Consider the following 14,844-nt stretch of genomic DNA (forward strand, 5'->3'; position numbering starts at 1 on the left):
TAACAGTTTATAAATCCCAAATCTGAGTAACCTTAGAATACTGTTTCCCAAAATTTCTATAAAATTCTTCACTCTTTTTATAGAAGATTGCAGCTTGCCTAATAGGTGACTCATTTCTCTCACTTCCTTGAGTTGCTTTTTCAAAGGAACCCTGTTTCAGTATTATGTTTTTTTATAGGTATTTTATGAAATAAATATTAAATTTATTGAGCTATTGCGAGACAACTTCCTCAAACAGCATGTGACAGAAGGAACTCCTGATGAAAAAGTGTTAGATCTGATTATAGTGTCAGAGGAGGTTTCAGTAAAAGACAATTATTCTGCCTCTGGTTGGTGACAGTAATCATGCGGTACTCACTTGGGAAGTGGCTGAGTTTTATGAATGTTCCAATCAGTATACCACAGTCATGGCACCCACAACAGACTCTGGCAACCTATTCCACTCATTCACCACTCTCCAAGTAAAAAATCTAGTTCTATTACCCTTACTAACTACACTCGTGCTCAGTTTCCATGGCGCCTAGTTCTTCCACCACCACACCTGTTCTGAAAAATTTCCTCTGAATTAATCTTGTAAAAACCTCTCAGTAATTTGAATGTCTCAATCATATCATCCCTTTTTCTGCCTATCAGCCAGTTTCAGTAACCCACAAAACATCGACCTGTTCTCATAAGGTTCATTACAGAGACGTGCTACCGTCTTGGTCACTCACCTCTGGATGCTCTCTACCACCTCCCCATCACCAAGAAACCCTGGTGCCCAGATATGTGCGCAATAGTCAACATGGGATATCTCTTCAAAGTATTCTTCAGTGACCAAGTGATCTAATGAGCTGTTTTAACCACTTTTGCTATGTGCCCCCTAAACTTTAACTCCTTATTCACTAACAATCCCATGTCTCTGGCTTTGTCAATTTCCTGGAGTACAGTTCACCAATGTGGTATATTGCTGATAATCTTTTCACCCCAAAATGCATAACCTTACACTTTGCCACATTAAATTGACATCCATTCTCCTTAGCCCAGTTTGTCAATCTATCCAAATCATCCTGCAAAATTTTGACATCATCTGTATTAACTATTGCTCTACCCAACTTTTCATCATCAGCAAATAACTGAACAGTGCCTCTCAGATCCTTTCCTATATCATTATTGAACAAATTAAACAGCAGTGGTCAAAGAACAGAACCCTGCGGCACATCACTAGTCACGGGCCTCCTTTTAGATACTTATGAATGAACTACTCTCTGATATCTCTCCATCAACCACCCTCCTATCCACCTCACCAACCCTATATCCATCCCCATGTGCTGCAGTTTACTGATTAGAATTCCCTGTGGAATCTTGTCACAGGCCTTTGCAAAGTCCAGCAGTATCACTGTAAACCCACTACCCTTATCCAATTCAGCTGTCGCTGTATTATAAAACGTGAGCAAGTTAGTGAGGCATGATCTACCCTTCACAAAACCATGCAGCCTCCTCTAATACAGTATACCATTTCCTCTATCCATTCCTGTATTTTGTTCTTGACCAACTTCTCCAATACTTTGATAACGACTCCTGGTATACCTGGCATTCCAATCCCGCAGATGTATTCCCATTAAGGTTCTGTAATATTCTATTCATCCATGCGGTTAGCCTAGTGGTTACGTGCTTCGCAACTATATGCCTGGGGAAGGAGTGTCCTAGGTTCAATTCCTGTTGGTAATGTGAGGAGCTTAAGGATCTTCCTCAGCCATAGCCAAGTTAGCCGGTCTTGGGCATGGACAGCAGGGTTTTTTCCCCAGTTTATCCCGGAGTTTCCTACCACAAAGCAGGCAAACCGGCCCTGTACACACACTTCGACAGACATGGGATACCACGGGGAATAAGGAGCAACCAACCTATTCCGAGGGATTATCAGTTACAGAAGCTTACACGGTAAAATGTGTAGGCCTGCACGAAAGCATAACATACGATGACGATGAATATTCTATTAACATCCATTTCATTTACTTCAGTTCCTGTATAAGCCATCGGTTCCCTCATTCCTGCAATATCACCGCCTGGATGATATGCTCTTGCAAAGTGTATATGTAGTAATTCTACTATTTCGACTGATTCAGTTACCTTCCTACCATTGGCATTCCTTAAAATCATTCTGCCTATACTTTTTTCTTTTACTTGCAGCATATTGAAAGAACTGTATGGGATTCTCTTTAGCCTGTGTTGCTAACTTCCTTTCATAAACTGCTTTTGCCTTTCTTACCACACTAGTTACCCTTCTGGTCTGTGCCTTACACTGTTCATGTGCCTGCAGGTCACCTTTCTCCTTAAATTCCCTCCCCAAGTGTTTCTTTTTTTTTGCAGTTCCAGCTTGATGGTGTTATTCATTCATTTAACTCCCACTTGATTTACTTTCCTGACTCTAGGTATGCAGTCAGCCATTACCTCCCTCAAACACATCTTTACCACTTCCGATGTGCTATCGACATCCAGCCCTTGCAGTTTTACATGCCATGGCACTGATTCAAGCAGTCTCCTAAGCTTGTCATACTTACCAGCCTGGTAATCCCACATACACCCTGTCTTAACTGAAAATTCCACGCATTTAATCACCTCCCAGGTCAAGACCATATGATCACTCTCACCAATTGGTGGCAATGTGGTCATATTCATTATAGACAAATTCTCGGGTACAATTACTAGACTGAGCACTCTCGAACCCCTAGTATATTCCATTACATGCTGTCTCAGGTAATTATCCCTTAGCAACTGCATAAAATCCATTTCCTTCTCCCATGTGTTCTTTCCTCCTTCCAATCAATGTTACCATAGTTGAAATCCCCCATAATAATTACCTGTCCTCCACTCATTGAGTTGATTTGCCTATGCATACTATCTTCATCTTTTCCATCCCCTGGTCTATAGCAGTATGCAACTGAATATTTTGTTCTGCTGGCCCAATCTCACACTAGATGGCCTCAAATGTGCTATTATCACTGTCCTGCAGTCAAACTTCTACTCTTGTTGGTTGCAGTTCATCGGTTATCATCAGTAACACTCCTCCTCCATTCTTTTCTCTCTATCCTTCCTGAACACACACTATATCCTTCGCATTCTATCCCATTAACTATATCATCTTCTGTTAGCCATGTCTCAAAAATACCAATAACCTTTGTCCGGACGAGCCAATTGAGGCCAAAAATTCCTCGTGCTTGTTCCTAATGCTCCTGGCATTAGTGTACATAAAGTGCAAAAGCCCCTTAGGCCCACCCGTATCTTGACACTTTACACTAACCATCCCATTCTGATTTGTTACCATTGGTAATAACTCAGGCATATTATACTCATTCTTGCATCCAACTGTCTCACTGATGTCTGCATATCCATTCAACCACTCACCCCCCCCCCAAAAAAAAAAACTCTAGTTTCCCTGATTCCCCATATCCACTTTCACTTCATTCAACCACAGTTTTTACAGTCTCTGAACACCAAATCATTTCAGATGCAAACACCACTCCTCCTGCATAACCTATGCATCAAGTCATTCGCTATTATGGCCTTCCTTCTCAGCTTCTTAGCGCTCTACTCTGTCATACCATGGCAACAGACTCACTATCTTAACTCTTTCATTCTTTTCTTTTGCTTCTTCTTTCGCTATGCTTTTATCCCGTGTTAAACAGGGTCGGCATTCCCATATTTAATCTTCTTCCTCCAGGTTCTCCAGTCCAGGGCGTCTTCAAGACTTCATCCTTTCTCCCTAAGATCCTCTGCCACCTGAGTTTGGGCTTGCCTCTTTTCCTCCACCTCCATGCACTCCACTCATTTACCAACATACTCCTCCTCTCTACATGACCGAACCACCTCGGCCTGCTTTCTTGTACCTTCTTACTGATTGGTCCCACCTTGACCGTCCCTCTGATGTAGTTATTCCTTATCCTGTCCATCTTTATCACACCACTCATCCATCTCAACATCAGCATCTCCACCACCTCCATCATCCTCTCCTGTGCCTTTGTTATAGGCCATGTCTCTGTACCATGAAGCATCATCTGCCTCACCACCATCTTATACAGCTTTCCATTCATCTTACAACTCACTCTCTTGTCACACAGGACCCCGCTCATCTTCCTCCAGTTCATCCAGCAGCACGTTATTCGGTGCTGTATTTCCTCATCCAGGTCTCCATTCCTCTCGACGACCGACCCAAGGTACTTGAATTTCTTCCATGAAGTTAACCTTTCACCCTGGAGTCGTATGACCATATCCTCGGCACTCCCTGTTGATATATATTCGGTCTTCACCCGGTTAATTCTCATGCCTCTCTCCTCCAATACCTTTCTCCACTCTTCCAGCTTCTCTCGGGATGATTCGCAAAGAACAATTTCATCGGCAAACACCATGCTCCATAGTGCCACCCTCTTAACATTCTCCACTAGTACATCCATGACCAGGTCAAAGAGGAAGGGGCTCAGAGCTGATCCCTGATGGAGCCCGACGAGAATGGGGAACCCCTCTGTCATGCTGACACTAGAACTGACCTGAGTTTCCGCTCCCTCATACATCTCCTTCACCAACCTCACGTACTTCTCCGACACCCCCTTCTTCCTTATACACCTCCATACCTCCTGCCTGGCAAATCTGTCGTACACCTTTTCCAGGTCTATAAACACCATATGCAGCTCAACCTGCATCTCTCTATATTTCTCCATCAGTCGCCTTAGCACAAATATCACATCCGTTGTCCCTCTTCCCGGCATAAATCCAAACTGCTCCTCGCCAATTTTCGTTTCCCACCATATCCTTCCTTCAATTACTCTTTCCCGTATCTTCAATGTGTGTGACATCAGCTTGATCCCTCTATAGTTGTCACAATCCTGAACATCTCCTTTGCCTTTGTAGACTGGGATGAGAATGCTTTTCCTCCATTCCTCTGGTATCTTTTCCTGTTGGGCTATTTTCCTCATCAGATCCCATAACATATCTGCACCCTTGCTGCCCAGACTTCTTCACAGTTCCCCAGGTATCTGGTCCGCTCCCACAGCCTTTCCATTTTTCGTTTTTCTCAGTACCCAAAGCACTTCCTCTCTGCTGATGTCCTGTACCGATCCCTCATTTGCTTCTCCATTCTCACACCTCTCTCTTGGATTCTCCTCATTTAGCAGATTACGGAAATATTCTTTCCATCTTCCTCTGATTTTGTCCTCCTCTTGTAGTACTACTCCTGAGGCGTCCTTTATCTGCTTGACTGATGTTATGTCTTTCGAGGCCTTATCTCTAGCTTTCGCTATTCTCAACAACTGAGCTTCACAACCGTTTCTCTCCAGTACTTCATAAACCTCGTCAACTGCCCTCACCTTCGCCACAGCTCTCTTTCCATTTTTCTTCACTAATCTATATGCCTCCTTGTCGGTTCTAGTTCCAGTCATGTCCCATTTTTTCTTTGCCTCTTTCTTTTCCTTGATCTCCAACTGCACCTCCTCATTCCACCACCATGCCTCCTTATCCTTGGGCGGCCCCTTTTCTGATGTTATACCGAGCACCTCTTCTCCAATTTTTCTAATAATCCGACTATTTACATCCCACCATTCTTCCACATCCTCTGGTAACTTCATTTCTTTCAGTACCTTTTCTTTAAACTTATTCCTTGGGCCTTCCTCTTCCAATTTCCATCACTTTATTTTCCTATCTTTCTGCGGCTTCCGTCTATTCTTCTTTTCCCCTTTTATATCACAATCTACCACAACCAACCTGTGCTGTGCCGCTACACTTTCTCCGTTAATCACTTTACAGTTTTTCACCTCCTTCAGATGTTTCCTACGGCACATAATATAGTCAATCTGACTCATTCTATCTCAGCTCTTATAGGTCATCAGGTGTCCAACTCTCTTCTTAAACCACGTGTTATCTATAGCCAGGTCGAAGGCTACAGCATGCTCTACAATTCTTTTACCTTCTTCATTTCTTTCACCATTACTCCAAACCACGTGCGCACTTTCTTCACCACTTCGTTGTCTTCCTGCATGCCCATTCAGGTATGCTCTGACGATCACTCTCTCACCATCAGGGATTCCCATTACAACCTGGTCAAGTTCTCTCCATAATGCCTCTTTCTCCTCCTCATCAACCTACTTGTGGAGCATAGCCACACACTATCACAGCCACGCTTCCTCCAATCTCAAGCTTAACACTCATAATCCGATCGTTCTTCTGGCACACCTCGCAGACTCCACCCTTCAGCTCCTTGTCGATGATGATTCCAACTCCGTTTCTTCCATTCTCATTTACCCCGCTGTAAAACAGTTTATATCCTTCAACCAGCTCCTTTGCTTTGTTGCCCTTCCACCTTGTCTCTTGCATGCACAAGATCTTCAGCTTCCTTCTCATCATGTCTGCTATCTCCCTGCTCTTCTCATTCATTGTACCACATTCAGCGACCCGATTCTTACTTTACACACTCTCTCTTTCTGTTGGACTCGCTTCTTTAGCCGAACCCGTCCTTCGTTCGGTAGCCCAAGCCCACTTCTCATAGTCCTCGGGTGATATGGAACTGCACGTTGCTTACGGGGGATGCCCTAGCCGGTGTCCTTTCTCTGACATTTCATCCCTGGTTTTGGTATGCTTTTTACAGCCGGATGCCCTTCCTGGACGCCAACCCTCCCCAATTATCCGGGCTTGGGACCAGCACCGAAATGGGCTGGTTTGCCCTCCCCAGTGGCTGGGTTTACTATTTACGTCCCACCATTCTTCCACATCCTCAGGTAATTTCATTTCTTTCAGTACCCTTTCAACTTTGTTGCCCTTCCACCTTGTCTCTTTCATGCACAAGATCTTCAGCTTCCTTCTCATCATGTCTGCTATCTCCCTGCTCTTCTCATTCATTGTACCACATTCAGCGACCCGATTCTTACTTTACACACTCTCTCTTTCTGTTGGACTCGCTTCTTTAGCCGAACCCGTCCTTTGTTCGGTAGCCCAAGCCCACTTCTCACAGTCCTCGGGTGATATGGAACTGCGCGTTGCTTATGGGGGATGCCCTAGCCGTTGTCCTTTCTCCGACATTTCATCCCTGGTTTTGGTATGCTTTTTACAGCTGGATGCCCTTCCTGGCATCCAGCTGTAAAATGACAATAAAGTACAATTTATATCTTATTTATTTCACTAACATATCTCTTTTGTGTGGGGAATTATCATAATGATATAGAGATAACAGATATGAGGGTTCTGAGAAAAATTAGGAGAGTGAACCGATAGAATCAATGGCAGAATTATATTAAAAATGAACATTCTTGTAGATAAACTTATATGTTGGTGATCAATGTTTAGGGAAAGACAACGTATACTGTTATATTAATTAAAAAACTTTAATTAATACTTCCTATATTTCGGTAATGTTATATTACCATCTTCAGGGAACATAAAATTAATGATATGTGCACGCAGGCACTAACACTGAACAAATATGGCTGAAGTCGGTCCTAAAAGGTGCCACCTAGAGGGTTAATTGGGTAGTAGTCTTGGCTGTTGGGCTGATGTTCTAAGATAGCAAGCTTCCCATATTTGGGGCAGTCTCATGCATTCTTAGAACATTAGCCCAACAGCCAAGACTACTACTCAATTTAGCGCACTAGGTGGCACCTTTTAAGACACTAGGACCAACTTCAGTTGTTGTCTTCAACCATATTTGTTCAGTGTTAGTGCCTGCATGCACATATCATTAATTTTATGTTCCCTGAAGATGGTAACGTAACATTACTGAAATATAGGAAGTATTAATTAAAGTTTTTTAATTAATATAACAGTATACATTGTCTTTCCCTAAAAATTGACAGTTAAAAATGAACATATTAGAAAGGAACTTGACATTATTAGCATTCAGGAATGTGTCAACAGAGCTAATCTAAGGTGGAATGGCCACTTATATAGAATGGGTGAGGATAGGCTAGCAAACAGGTGTTCGATGCCAAGATGACAGGAAAGAGACTCAGAGGAAGACCAAGGTCTAGATGGATCAATTCAGTCAGAAGTACTTTAGAAACATGAAATGTTAGTTAAATTTTACTTAAATATAAAGAGCCAATAAGCTTCATTTAAATAATGAAATGTTAGATATGACAATAATAGAGTGCTAACAAATAATACTGATTTGGAGAAAAATTGTTGATAGAAGATTAATAATAATGATATGCTATGATAATGTAGTGTTGTCATAGTAACCTGAACATCCCTCGGGGGTACGTATTAGGATTTGATAATGATGATATCATAATTTGAGTTACTTTCAGTATGCAGTGATCAGCAATCATTATGAATAATTATGGAGACACACTACCATGTTAAGAATTTACTTTAATTAAAATTAAAATAACATTTGATGTTTTGATCTTTATATCAAGATCGTCTTCAGGAATACATACACACAAATCACAAGCTACACTGGTACATACTACAACTGACTAAGAATAACTGCTTGGTCAAACTGATCTTTTTCACCTCTGGTGAAAAAAATAAAAAATATGTATTTTTTAGGGGAAAGGATTTTCAGAATACACTTCTCAGCATTTGAAATGCATAATCACACAATAACTGAGTGGATAAACAGAAATGAACACATTGAAATATTTGAATTTCATGATCTCCTGTCTCTTACTTCCATAAACGAAAACAAATATCAGAAGAAAACTTTTGGGATGCATATCACCAATTGCAAAGTGTACCATTCTAAATTTCACCAAAATCCATTCACTTAAAATGTATCTGTTTTACACATTTATTTATGAAATCCAAAAAATGGCAATTTATTACTTACTATGTGAAAAAACAGTGGATGATGGTGTCACTCTCATCTTACTCAACTGCTCCTGATGGCAATGCAATACCCATGGGTTAAGTGAACTTTCAATGCAGTCCTTTCCATGTTCGCCCTCTTCAAATAGCTGAACAGCAAATCCAGGAGAACTTTCAATTTTAATGTTTCCTGACTGTTGAAGATGAATTCTAAAATTGGATATAGAAAATATAAGTACACCAATAAATCATTTAATAATTATGATAGCAAACAATTTATAGTAGAAACTTAATATAACATATCTTAATAATTTATATAGAAAGAGACACCAATTACTTTATAATGATTTGTTGTTTAAATCACTTAAATGTTTAATTAATCAAATTAATTAATAGTATGGTGCTGTGACTGTAATATGTATGTGTGAAGAGATGTTGAAGATGTTTATGTGGAAGAGATTGAATAATCCATGGCTGTGTTTGAGCTTTCTCTCAAAATAGAGTTCAAATCCCACCTAGGATTGAAGAACCTTTTCAATTGAAGTGAATTAGACAGTCACACATGGAAGGTAGAACAAGTTGTTTTTTCCCCTCTGTAACACTTAGGGTTTTCCACAAAATGGGCAAAACGGACTCATGCAGCTAACAGACACATAATATACTGGTCTCATAGGTATGATAATTTGGTTATAATTGGAATCAAATTATATCCATGAAGACAATTGTGAGTTTTCATACTTGCTATTTGCCACTAAGAGAGTTCTTTTTCAGAATCCTTCAAAGTGAATTATCAATGCTGTTAAGCCTGTGTTCTGATGTTGCCAAGTTATATTATATCCAATCCATCATCTCAAAATTAGCAATCATACTAATGACAAAGTATAACTGTTGTCCAAAAATTTTTCAATGTGCAATCTGCATGACTTTCCACAATAATTTCTGTGCAATCTAATTTTTTTTTTTTGTCTCTGTTGCACCTTTCAAGTTTCAAATCAATGATTTACATCCAAGTTTCTAATTCATCATCCACTTAATGTCCTAATAAGATATTCATGAAATGTAGGCAACTACAACTACCATCACATAATGATGGTAGTTGTAGTTGCATGAGCTTCAGCAAGATAAGTTAATTTTATATTTATTGTGTGAAAATAGATTTAGATTGAATATTACTGTGTAATATTTGTGATTGGAATGTGATGTTTGATTAAAAATTTTAGGCAGTATTATTTTAAATTCTTTGTTTCTTGTTTAGTGCTGTGGAACAAAATGAATGGTGGTGAGATGGCAATCACTGCATGAGTCAGCATGAAAAACAAATATAGTGAATGGCATGGAGTTTTCTAGAATGATATGCTTCTGTGAGTTTAATATATATGCACTGAGAGATGTTGAGGATGTTTAAGTGAAGAAGTTGAATAAGAGAAAGAAGCAAATGCAAGTATGCAGGAAGTGTGATATGCTGATGAACCACGAGGCTTGTATGAATTAAAGTAGGGAACACTGTGTCGTAAGTGAAATGGATATCAAGAAAGATTGTGTGAATGTCAAAAAGCATGTGAAACTGATGGTGAAGAAAAGAGTGCAACTGACAATAAGAAAGTTTGTGATAATAAATTATGAAAAACAGAGTGCAATTAATGGTAAAATGGTGCTGACAGCAAAATTGCATGTGCTACTGACAGTAAGACGGAAAGAGTGAATGCTAGCAAAAAAAATTATACAAGATTTGAGAGCCAAATTGATGAAGATGAGGCACGAGATGAAGCAGATGTGGAGTGAAATGAAGAGAATTGTCGTTAAGTATTGAAGAGTGAAGAAGTCTGAAATGAATGAAATGTCCAAACAAAAGAAGGGATGAATAAGTCGTGAGTGGTGTTGGATGGATGGAGGATTTGATTGTTAGAGGTGAACAAGAAGATGCATAACATTTGTTTTCTGGACGGTAGAATGATTGATGCATTGGGAATGAGGAATAAATGAGCAAAAGAGTTGGTAGCGATAGTAGGAACAAATGACTTGATTGGAAACAAACAGAATATAACACTGGATAGGGGGTTATTGATAAGAATAAAAGATAATAGTGTAATAGGAAAGTTAGTAGGCTGCACAGGTGAGAAAGTGATGAACTGAGGCAGAGAGCAAGGATTATGAATGATATGTTAAAAGAAATGTGTGAAGAGAAAGGAATACAGTTTGTGAATGTGTGCGATGAGTTTGAAGAACAAACAGAACTGAATAAGAGTAATGGAGTGCATTTGAATGGTTTTGGTGTGAGTTATCTGTAGAGGATACTGCTGGAATGAAGAGTAACAAGTTCAGAGAAATATCCAAAAATTTGATTGATGCTTACCCAAAAAATTTGAAGGATTAATCAGTTTCACAAATAAGACGCCATTCAAGCCAACAAAACCTTGAAATGTGGAAAGGCAGCAGGAGTAGATGATATTCGACCAGAAATGCTGAAGTATGGTGGTATAAAAGTTTTCTCTGTCCAGGTTTTCACCATAGTTCAGAAAACCTGGGACGAATGACAGAGGGAAGAATTCCTGATGATTGGAGTAGAGTTCTCATAGTACCCATATATAAAAAAAGGGAAATAAAACTGAATGTGAGAATTACAGAGGTATTTCCCTACTGAGTGTTCCTGGCAAGATTTATAAAAATATACTTGAGAAACAGTTGAGAAGAATTGTGGAAGAAAAGCTTGGTAAAGAACAAACTGGATTCAGGCCAAATAGAGGCTGTCAGGATCAGATATTCACTTTACGACAAATAGTTGAGAAAGCATGGGAATATAACAAAGATCTATATATAAGTTTTGTCGATCTGGAAAAGACATATGTAAAGGTGCCAAGAGAGAAGCTATTCAATACACTACAGTTATATGGTGTCAATGGGGCATTATATAAAGCAATACTTAGTCTGTATTTGAGTTGTAAGTCAGCAGTTAGAATTGAAGGATATACAGGAAGATGGTTTAATGTTAAATCTGGTGTGAGACAAGGATGTACATTATCCCCTCTGTTATTCATTATCTATATGGATCACATTATGAAGGAAAGTGGTGTTAAACATGATATCAGAATTGGAGATGTTAATGTCAGCTCTTTGCTTTATGTGGATGATGTTATACTTCTAAATAAATCCGCTACAAGTTTGCAAGATTCCCTGACTAAATTGAATAACTGTTGTAATAGATATGGTATGAAGGTCAGCATTAAAAAGACAAAGACAATGAAAATAAGTAGAATTGCTGAAAATGTCAACTGTGTTGTGTACGGGGAACCAGTGGAACAAGTAAAACATTTCAACTACTTAGGCACGATTTTTAGTGAAGATGGTAAATTAAATAAGGAAATAGACGAACAGAATCAACAAAGCTGGTATGGTAGGAAGTCAATTGAATAAATTCATTCAGATCCACAAATAAATTGTGGAACTGAGATCTGGGTCAGAAATAAAACACTTGACCAAAGACTAGAGACCGCAGATATGAGAGTCCTGAGAAAGATTGGAGGTGTGAACAGATGGCATCAATGGCAATATCATATTAAAAACGAGGATATTAGGAAAGAACTTGAAACTTGACATTGTCAGTATCCAGGAATGCGTTAGCAGAGCTAATCTCAGGTGGTATGGTCACTTAAATAGAATGGGCGAGGAAAGATTAGCAAAACAAGTGTTCTCTGCCAGGTTGGCAGGAAAACGACCCAGAGGAAGACCAAGATTATAGGTGGAATTGATACTGTACAAAGTGCCTTAGATGATAGAAATATAAGATCTGATAATGTTGGAGTCTTGACGAGTAACAGACTGTTTTGGAGAAAAATTGAAGATAGGAAGTTAGTAATGATGTAAATTTTTCATGTAGTACTATCATATCCTGTACACCCCTTGAGGGTACATGGCAGGAATTTGATGATGATGATGCAAATAAGATGATAGTCGCATTTTAAGCACATACATTTGCAAACCAGCATTTTCTGCCATGAGTTTTAAAAAAAATAAATTTTCTTTTCAACTGACTAACGAACATTTGCATGCTTCAATTCGAATTCGCACCCTCAGGTTATGAAGTGGATATAAATAATTTGGGTAAGGGAAAACTATCTCAAAAGTCATTAAGCAGGGAGTTTATGCATCACACATATTGTGATGCATAAACTATATTACTTTGTTTTTACGTGATAAAAATTTTTCATTTTCAGTTTCATTTTCACAGAGATAGATAGATACTTCAAATATTTCTGTGTTTTTTAAAACTGATTTAATGAAAATTGATAACTTAAGTATTTTTTTAATCACTATTTTCTCTTAATTAAACACTTGTGGCCTGATTATTAAAAATAAAAGTTGAATGTGGCCTGCGAGTCTGGAAGTTTCCAACCCCTGTTTTAAATAACTCCAATTTTAAATCATTTGTCACATCATTGTTCCCACTAACATAAGCACCTCAGAATGTTTGCGATTTTTCATTATACATAACTTGATTTAGATCACATACTCTGGCCCCAGGCAAATATACTCAAGTGACATTTTTCTGATTTGACCTGAAAAAAATATTTCCTACCTTTCTTACCATCACTATAGATTGTACTGGTAGCACCTTTTAAAACAGAATTTATGCCTAACTTACAACCAAGCATGGGATCATGATTTTATCATTCTCCTCTCCATCAGATTCATCAACTAGATGCCAACCATTTTCAACCAATTTGTCCTAGTACTATCTATTCCTGTTCTTTTGGTTCCAGTACTGTTTTTGCATTCAATACTGGAACACATATTTCCTACTATATCATCTTCTATTAAATTTTCCAATTCTTCTAGATGACAACACAGTTTATTTACCCAAGCAATTTACTGATGTGAAACAATTCCTACACTGAAAGTGATATTCCATTAACTAATTCTGCAATAGTATTCAGTGTTTGTCTGCATAGTTAGCCTAGTGGCTGTGTGCTTTGCAACCATATGCCTGGAGAAGGAGTGTCCTAGGTTCGATTTCCGTCGGAGACCTGAGGAGCTCAAGGATCTTCCTCAGCCATAGCCAAGTTAGCCGGTCTTGGGCGCGGGCAGCTGGGTTCCCCCCCCAGTTTAGCTAGGGTATTTCAATCCCACAAGCAGGCAAACCAGCCCTTGAATATACATGGACTACAGTTATGAATGCCTCCATTAGGGATAATTAGAAAAAAAAAAAAATCCATTAGGGATGCAGCAAAAGAGTGGCGTGCCGGCTGCATTATTTTGCCGAGACTCCTCATTAGGAGGAGACCCAACCCGTCTGTAACAGATGGAAGGGAGAGATTGATAGATTCAGCAATTTCTCTATCTCTCCATACATTATATTTAGTACATAGCACTATTCCAGACTTACTGCAATATTTATGTCTATTGTAAAATCGTGATTTTTAAACAAAAATACCTTATATACCGATTTTACTGGTAAACAAAATTCACTAAAAATACTTGTGGGTTAATAGAGAAATCTTCATAATTTTTAATTTGGAAATAATATCTTTTGTATATTACTGAATATTGTTACCTCAAAGGGTTTTTGTAAAAGAACAAAGAAATATAAGTGTAAGATAAATTGTCTAAAGAAACCTCTTAGTCACCAGTAATTCTAGATGGATTAAGGTATTAACTAATGACCCGGGGCAACTGCAACCTCAAAGGTCAACACTGCAAGGGGGTTTCCCACCTTAATGCAACGACCGAAAAAAAGGTGGCAGGTGCAGAACAACATAATACCCAGGGGATTAATACGTAGCAGAACCCAATGTCATCAGAGAGATATAAGAGGGGTGTGCTACGGTGATAAGGGAGCTTTTTAGTGGTTCCTTAGTCAGCAAGAAGTTACGGGCTCGAGAAGGTGATGAGGCCAGCGAGGGTCGAGCAATTACTGGGATAAGATGTATGTTACGGCGACGGAGTTTTGCTAATCATCATAGAAAATGATTCACAATCGCCAACAGGATCTGCGTTCCAACCATTAGATGCCAGAAGTGCGAAACAACTAAGTTAAGTTGTCTTAGAAGAAAGTAGATACCGTAGTTCAATGCCGCCAAG

The 14,844-nt window shown here is 39.1% G+C and overlaps 1 protein-coding gene across 3 annotated transcripts in view; it reads right to left on the reverse strand.

Annotated features, from left to right (window-relative positions):
* Window positions 1-14,844, reverse strand: part of LOC150101124 (inositol hexakisphosphate kinase 3-like) — a 125,042-nt gene that overhangs the window by 41,732 nt on the left and 68,466 nt on the right. For all 3 annotated transcript variants that reach the window (XM_090402241.1, XM_090402242.1, XM_090402240.1), the window contains one exon: window positions 8,792-8,979. In XM_090402241.1, the coding sequence (XP_090258367.1) occupies window positions 8,792-8,979 (188 nt within the window). The remainder of the gene's footprint in view (window positions 1-8,791; window positions 8,980-14,844) is intronic.

The sequence above is a fragment of the Typopeltis vanoorti genome, chromosome 12 (assembly GCF_054136105.1).
Source record: "Typopeltis vanoorti isolate ZY-2024b chromosome 12, IOZ_Tvanoo_1.0, whole genome shotgun sequence".
NCBI classification, from domain to species: Eukaryota; Metazoa; Arthropoda; class Arachnida; order Uropygi; family Thelyphonidae; genus Typopeltis; species Typopeltis vanoorti.